This window comes from Anoplophora glabripennis, unplaced genomic scaffold (assembly GCF_000390285.2).
Source record: "Anoplophora glabripennis isolate ALB-LARVAE unplaced genomic scaffold, Agla_2.0 scaffold46, whole genome shotgun sequence".
NCBI lineage: Eukaryota > Metazoa > Arthropoda > Insecta > Coleoptera > Cerambycidae > Anoplophora > Anoplophora glabripennis.
In genome coordinates, this window is record NW_019416736.1 from 1,627,882 (window position 1) to 1,636,592 (window position 8,711).

The 8,711-nt window shown below is 32.8% G+C and overlaps 1 protein-coding gene across 1 annotated transcript; it reads left to right on the forward strand.

Moving 5' to 3' along the window:
* The first annotated feature begins 5,358 nt into the window (after positions 1 to 5,358).
* On the forward strand, positions 5,359 to 8,487 carry LOC108904230 (tyrosine decarboxylase). Its single transcript, XM_018706696.1, has 2 exons — positions 5,359 to 5,785; positions 6,844 to 8,487. Exons 1-2 carry the CDS (start codon positions 5,471 to 5,473, stop codon positions 8,278 to 8,280), a joined length of 1,752 nt encoding a protein of 583 aa, XP_018562212.1. The 5' UTR covers positions 5,359 to 5,470; the 3' UTR covers positions 8,281 to 8,487.
* The last annotated feature ends 224 nt before the right edge of the window (positions 8,488 to 8,711 follow it).

Genomic DNA, 8,711 nt, shown 5'->3' on the forward strand with positions numbered 1-8,711 from the left:
GTTGACAAGTTGTCCGCCGTGATCGCTGTTAAAGTAATTTAATTTAGGGTATAACGTACAATTGATTTAGAGAGAAAGATTCCAACAGTCTGATATGGAACTGAAATATGACGAATCGAAATAATTCTGTATTTATAATCCTGTAATATTCTCATTAAAGTAGGGTGGGGATTGCCCTATGACAATAATACAATTTATACAAGTTTTTATGCATTTACAAATTCAAATGCCTTTTTTTGAAAACAGTTGGCTTTGGAGATATTAGCAATGTATACATTTTTTAAGCAAAAAAGCTTGAGGAAAAGATTTTTCCAGTCCAAAGTGACATACACCGTGGCACAAAAAAGTTTTGGCAGTTTAAATGCGTCCCAATGGTCGCTTGTGGCGCCCTCTAGAAGATGTAACGAAATCGTCGATAAATTAGAATTTTTCATCCCAAAAAACCACCGGATACGAAATTTCACGAAATTAGCTCGAAGTAGTCGATAGATATTAAATAATATGTTATTTATTTTTTCGATACCCTGTAACTCCTTTATCTCTTTTTTTTAATTTTAAAATTTAAGGATAATAAAATATCTTTCGCGTCTAGAAACCAGAGTTGCAATTTTTTTAATTTTGGCAGTTCCTGCAAACGGTTTTATAGAAGTTTTCAATAAAAAATTATAAACAAATGTAAATCAACTTAAATCGATGTGATACCCAATTCCAAATGATGCTAGTTGTAGTATTGCCATTTTTATCAAAAAGCACACGTAATCAACTGAAATAAGCATAATTGATTATTTGAATTACAATTTTCAACAAAAGAATGCTTTATTCCGATACACAATACAGCATTTGAGTGAGTGATTTTTATTTTTAACAGTGAGGTTATTTCTTACAATATTTAAAACTGGGAAACCAACTAATGATAATTGGAAACATAATAAGTTTATTATCACATAAATCCCCTTAGTACCACAGAATGATAACAAATAGTTGACTTCATTTAAAGAATGTAGACGGACAGCTGATACAACGGAAATAAAATAAACAATACATGGGTTGATGCTATTTTCTTTAACCCAAATTAGGGTAAGTATCAACGATATCTTAAAATTCAATTATGACAACAAAAAAAAGGCAAAACCATTGAACCAATTGAAAACATTTTTCTGTAGCAGTGAATATCGATTTGCTTTTACAATTCTACTAATGAAAATTGACTCGTGAAGATAATTATCGTAATATACGATAGAAAGATTAATACAGATTTCTTAAAAATGACTCCAAAGTGTATTTACTTAGGATCTAAGTCTAAGTATGGTTATCAGTTTATTTTTAAAATAAATACTGATCCGTATTAAAATTATCGGACGCCCATCTGTTGCGGTAAAACTGCTTTTACTCGAAGAAATGAATAAAATCTTTGTGAATTTCCATCGACTTTGAAGGCGGAACATCAAATACAATTTACTGTATCAAAGTAGTTCTTGGATTGTTTAATTTTCAAATTAGTTACGGTGACAGAAGGAATTGACGCAAACAAAATGAATCATTCCATTTTGAAGTGATTTTACTTTGTGAAATAGCGGGAATAATATAATTAAATTTGTTTAACTACAATCACGTTGTTATCCGCAGTGATATATAGCATCTAACTTATTAACAAGTTTTTGTAACACCAACATAATGTGCAAAATCGTCCACCATAAAATTACATCACCAAAAGTGAATATGAAATTTCTGCAGTATAGTTTATCTTTAGAAATATTTTAAGATTAAATAAACTGATAATTAGTAAAGTAAATAAAAAATATTCTGTTTGAACTTTATCTAGAAATGAAGATAAATCAACATTTTCTGTACACGAGCGTCGAGTCTATTAACATTTATAAATTTGGAGGAGTCACTATCCAATCATTTCCAAAAAGTTAAAAATACGAAGTAAACATATCGGCTTTTAGACTAATATAAATCTTTATTCGTGGGAAGCTGCACGTTCGATGAATATTTAAGGAACCAGGAGTTTTGTTTAGGATTCTGGCCATATCTACACGAATATACTGTTTGCTGATAAGCAAAATGATTTAAATAATATATCTAAATGGTATCGTAACCAAATGATGTCACACCTTGCCAAACTGTAATTTTTAAGTCATTATTTCTTTAAATGTCTGAAGTTTGAATAATGTAATTATTTCAGTAGCTACCCAGTATCTATATCTATATCTAAAATAAATAAAAAACAAACAAACACGCATAGATGATACAATGATGCAATTCTTAGGCAATACCTAGATATTTTATTTAAAAACATGGAAAACTGTAGCAAAAATTAAGATAATAATTATTAATAAATTAAAACTATTCTCTAGCAGATGTTTTAAAGGTTAATCTGCTGTTATATGGCATTTTATTTGCATATTACATAACAAACTATAATCGAAATTTTGCAGTCACAATATCAATTGGAAAGATAACCATTTTAGACTAGGGTCGATAATTTTTGAAACCAAAAAAAATTATAGTAGGATGAAACCCATTGGAAAAGAAAGAGAATATAACAGAAATGAAAGGAAAAATAATTTACGGGCGATCTGAGGTCGGGAAGGGGAAGGGGGTGAGTTTTTAAGGGTAAAAAACGGTTTCCCTTGATTTCCAGAAAAACTACAAGTCTTATGGAAAAAAGTTAAATGGCAAAGTTGTAGGTAATAAAAAGATCTACAACTTTTGTATTTACACTTTTTTCACATAACCTCAAAATTTATGTGAAAAATTCAAATAACCAAGTTTTTGGTTTTTTATTTTTATCTTTTACAAACAAATTTTTTTTTTCACGAAATTTGGTGAAAACTTACCTATTTATGTCCCAAACACGCTGTAATTTTTTTGATTTGAAATATTTATTTTTTCACCTTATTTTTACTTAATATCGAAAAAGCACCCTAATTTTCAATCGAAAATTCTCACGTCAAAATATCTGCTTTTTTAAAAACGTCGGTGGGCTTTTTCTTCGTTGAAATCTCTACTTTCTGATGGTGTAAAAAAATATATACATTACTATGGTAAGTTTTCTCAGGAAATGCAAAGAAACGAACTAGAATCCGAAAATTTTTTTCTAATCATTATGTACAATTTTGAGCTATTTATTAAAATTTACACTTTAATTACTCGAAAAACGTAAGATTCCATGTTACATTGATAAACAAAAAAATTACAAGTCGAAATATACTATTATAATTAACAACCAAATAAGTTAATAAAGTTAATATTTAATAAGACATCTACAATATTTTGAGAAAGTTGTAGAATCTTCTTTCGTTTCTTTGCATTTCCTGAGAAAACTTACCATAGTAATGTATATTTTTTTTACACCATCAGAAAGTAGAGATTTCAACGAAGAAAAAGCCCACCGACGTTTTTAAAAAAGCAGATATTTTGACGTGAGAATTTTCGATTGAAAATTAGGGTGCTTTTTCGATATTAAGTAAAAATAAGGTGAAAAAATAAATATTTCAAATCAAAAAAATTACAGCGTGTTTGGGACATAAATAGGTAAGTTTTCACCAAATTTCGTGAAAAAAAAAATTTTTTTGTAAGAAATAAAAATAAAAAACCAAAAACTTGGTTATTTGAATTTTTCACATAAATTTTGAGGTTATGTGAAAAAAGTGTAAATACAAATGTTGTAAATCTTTTTATTACCTACAACTTTGCCATTTAACTTTTTTCCATAAGACTTGTAGTTTTTCCGGAAATAAGATAAACCGTTTTTTACCCTTAAAAACTCACCCCCTTCCCCTTCCCGACCTCAGATCGCCCGTAAATTATTTTTCTTTTAATTTCTGTTATATTCTCTTCCTTTTCCAATGGGTTTCATCCTACTATATTTTTTTTTTCACTTTTTACCATTTTTGAAGGCTTAAGCACTGGTCTATTTGAGTAATATAGCAAAGGAAAAATGCCCATAAAATATAACAAGTCATCAGTTCAGTTTATAATATTTACAATGTTTTTCTAATCATCACCTAGGTTCAGGTAAGCTACAAAAAGATAATCCTTCGAATTATTATTTGATTCTTAAAATATGTGACTAAAAAAGCTCATGCATTAGTATTTAAAAAAAAGTCGTAGGCATAAAAGTCACTATCACGATTTTGTAAGTGCTAAAGAAGGTATTATTAAAGCTAGGTGTTCGTTCTTCCTGTACGGAAGGGTGTACCACAAGGTCCAGTACTAGACCCAGTATTTTTTTAAATTTATATAAACGACTTTGATACTATTTCATTAAATACAGGTGTTACTATCTATGCTGATTCCTTAATTAGTTCGAGTCGAACTTCGAAACAAACTGTACTATTTTTCAGATGTCTTTAGAAAATCATTCATATTTTATTACTAATAAAACAAACATTCTACGATTTTACCCCACAAAGGAATTGTAGCATGTCAAATTTTACTGCTTTAAGGACTGGTGATGATACTGTGAAATTTTTAGGTCTTCATATAGATAGAAATTTGAAATGGCATATTTACTATCAAATTTTAACAAGCAAGCTCTTCCCTCGAACCTATATATTTCATAATTTGAGGTATTTTTTTACTATTAAACATCTTGATTCGTTATACCATACACAAGTTGAATCTCGTCTCAGGTATGGTGTCTGTTTCTGGCAAAATTCTAGATTTTCTTCTCAGGTTTTTGTTGTACAAAAAAAGTTATTAAAGTGAGTTCCTAATTATTATTCATGTAAAGAAATGTTAAAAAAATTAAGAATTTTAACCTTACCGTATCTGTTTACATTTGAAATGTACTTATTTTATTTCAATATAAAAGTACTAGACAAAATATGAAGTTTCATATCCCATTTGCTAGAATGCAGATAAATACCAACCCTCCAGATTGTTTAAGACTTAAAATGTACAAAAAGCAATTTAAAAAAAGAAGAACTGTATCTTAAAAACGGTGCTAAGGTTTGTGTAAACTATTTTGCTTATTTTTGCCTGAAAAATATTCTCCTAAAATATAAGCACAAGTTTTTATTAGAACCGGAAGTTGTTTAGAAAATTTTTCAAAAAATAAACCTAATTAGACGCAGATTCAGACACTTTATAGTAAAACAACAAGAGCTAATTTCTTTCCAATGTGACAGCTAAAGAAGCAGCCCCTGATGGTGAGTAATTGAAAACAGAAATTACTTTTTGAAAAGGCGCGATCTCTTTTTGCTTACCACAATAAATAATTACCGTATCGGCACGGCGTTGCAGTAATTCGAAATATCCCAAGAGCGTAATCTCCAGCACCTCCCCCACCAGGCGTTTTTATATAAAAGTAGTTTGTAGGTACCTGCCTGACATCAGTCGAAACGCGAACAGCGAAAAGCGCGGGATACGCGGTGACGAATAAGATTGCGCGACACATAAAACGCTAAAAATAAAAACGCATATCGTTATCACTTAAACTCAGTTCGAAATATTGAAAGACATGGACGTGGAAGAGTTCCGGACGCGTGGCAAGGAGATGGTGGACTACATCTGCGAGTACATGACGAACTTAAACAACCACAGAGTGACCCCCGATGTGGAACCGGGTTACCTGAGGAAGCTCATCCCCAGCGAGGCTCCTGTGGAACCGGAAGAATGGGATAACATCATGGAAGATGTGGATAAAAAAATTATGCCCGGAGTAACACACTGGCAGCACCCCAGGTTTCACGCTTATTTTCCCAGTGGAAATTCGTACCCTTCAATTTTGGCGGACATGCTCTCCGATGCCATTGGATGTATTGGATTCTCATGGGTGGGTATTTTTATTTTTATTTCGACATGCAGTAAATTACAGTTTTTAAGAGTTCTATTTTTACCAAAATTTTTTGTCCTGTGACTAAGTTGTTAGTCAGGTTATTTTGACAAATTTTGGAAGCATAAATAGTTTGAAAATAAAATATTTGTAATCCTTACTTAATCTAAAACTACGTTACTTCAAAAATTCAGAATTTAAACTTGAATTATTAGTATTATTAATTAAATAGTATATTTATTTATTATTATTTATAAAAAAAAACAGAGGTCATTTTTATAAAATAATAAAATATCTAAAAATATGGATATAAACAAATTTGTAACATTTTCTTTTTTTATAATAATTCTAATTACATTAAAATGTAAAATCATTATGCATATTTTCCATAAAATATACTATTTATGATAATTAAACTATATCTTTATTTTATATTGCTGAGCTCACGATATTCTTCTCAGCGCAAAATTTTAACAGAAAAAATCCATAAAACAACATGTATTAAATAAATATTTGCATTACACAATTCACGAGTTACTCCAGGACATATAAAACTATTTATAACATTTTGATAAAACATACCGCAAATTATTTAATTTATTACATGTTATTTCCACTTTAAAATAGAATTACAAACAATATTAAAAAGAGATATATTATGGGAATATTTATATTATTAAAATTTATGGACAACAAATAACTCACACTCTGGGAACTACCAACTAGTCTCCTTTTATCATAACAATAACCAAATTAGCGTTAATTACCTCAATGCCAACTTGGCTGACGCTCTACCGTGAACCCTACCGAGAATTAGGTAATTTTCGAATCAGAATAACGCAAATTATTCTCTTTCAAACTGTAATTGTCTTGTTTACCAAAAATCCACTCATATTAATTCACATATCAACTAGAAATATTCACAAATTACCCGCCCTTCATATTTGCTTACACCTACGATCCTCTCTTGAATCCGAATTTGAAATGTATTCCTATCCATCACAGCTTCATTGTTTGTTTCCAACTACGGTTATTAATAATCAGTGTTTTTGTTTCAGGCCGCTAGTCCCGCATGCACAGAACTCGAGACCATCGTCATGGACTGGTTAGGAAAAGCCATCGGCCTGCCCAATGATTTCATCACCTCGTCAAAAGGCAGCAGGGGTGGCGGCGTCATCCAGACCTCAGCCAGTGAGTGCGTGCTGGTCAGTATGCTAGCTGCGAGGAACCAGGCCATTCAATATTTGAAGCGCAACAAGCCTCACGTGGAAGACAACGTGTTCCTCCCCAAACTAGTAGGTTACTGCTCCAGAGAAGCCCATTCTTGCGTTGAGAAAGCAGCTAAGATATTGTTAGTTAAGTTGAGGATCCTCGACCCCGATGAGAACGGCAGTATGAGGAGAGAAACGTTAGTGGACGCGATGGAAAAAGACAAAGCCAACGGGTTAGTGCCCTTCTTCGTCTCCACGATCTTAGGATCCACCTCTAGCTGTTCCTTCGACAATCTCCAAGAGATCGGGCCAGTCTGCAAGGCGGAACCCTGCACTTGGTTGCATGTCGACGCTGCGTACGCTGGAAATGCGTTTATTTGTCCAGAACTCAAACACTACCTCAGAGGAATAGAGTATGCAGATTCCTTCAACACCAACGCCAACAAGTGGCTGTTGGTTAACTTTGACTGTTCTTGCCTTTGGGTACGCTGCAGGATGAGGTTAACTCGCGCCCTTGTAGTAGATCCCTTGTACTTGCAGCACGCCAACTCGGATGAAGCGATAGATTATAGACACTGGGGAATCCCCCTGAGCAGAAGGTTCAGATCCCTCAAACTTTGGTTCGTGATTAGGAAGTACGGCTTGTCAGGTCTTCAGAAATATATCAGAAACCATATCAAACTGGCAAAACACTTCGAATCCTTAGTTAAAAAAGACAACAGGTTCGAAGTCGTGAACGACGTAAAATTAGGTCTTGTTTGCTTCAGACTCCTAGCCCCCGACACGATAAACCAGAATCTATTGGCCACAATAAACGCTTCCGGGAAGCTACACATGATCCCCTCCATGGTCAAGGACAAATACATAATAAGGTTCTGCGTAACAGCTGAAAACGCCAAACACGAGGACATAGAGTACGCATGGAGGGTCATCTCAGAACACGCCTCGGCCCTCTTGGGAGCGTTACCCACGAGGAAAGAATTCGTCCGCCCTCCGCTCACAAGGCAGAAGTCCAAGAGGTTCTCCTTCACCAGGAGCGTGTCCAAAGAGATGTACAAGAGATCCAAGAGCAAGTCAAACCTCCACGACGGCGCTACTCCTATTCTCGTGGCTGATTCGGACGAAGAGAATGAAGTCACGACTAATGACAACGATGATATCCTGGACATGCTGACGAACTGCAAGATTTTGCCGGAGGACGACGACGTGTTTAACAAGGACTGTGAAGATAATTTCAGGATACTCCCGACGAGTCCCAAGGAGATCGCGTGTAATGGCGTATGAATTAGTATATGTTGTGTATGTGCGGACTATTTATTTATCTAGATGAATGCATTGACATCTAAGGACCTATAAGTATTATGTATATTTTTGTAGGACCAATGTATATATCTCAGTATTATTAGGGTTAAGTTTATTTACTTATTTATTTATTTTTTTCTTTATACTACTTTGTGTACTTAACTGAAGACATAAATATAAAGTATTTTATTATAATGAAGTTGTATTTTAAGTTCTCTTTCCTAGACTCAACCTTGCCTTTTATGAAGAAAAAAAATTAAACAACAGATTAGGTATATCTTCTTTAATATTTTCCTGTATTTGGAATAAGAATGAACTAGTCGTAGACATTTATAAATATATCGAACAAGAATTGATGAAGCACACAGTAAATAAGGTTTGTTCTTTCTCTGTTTTATATAAACAAAAATATC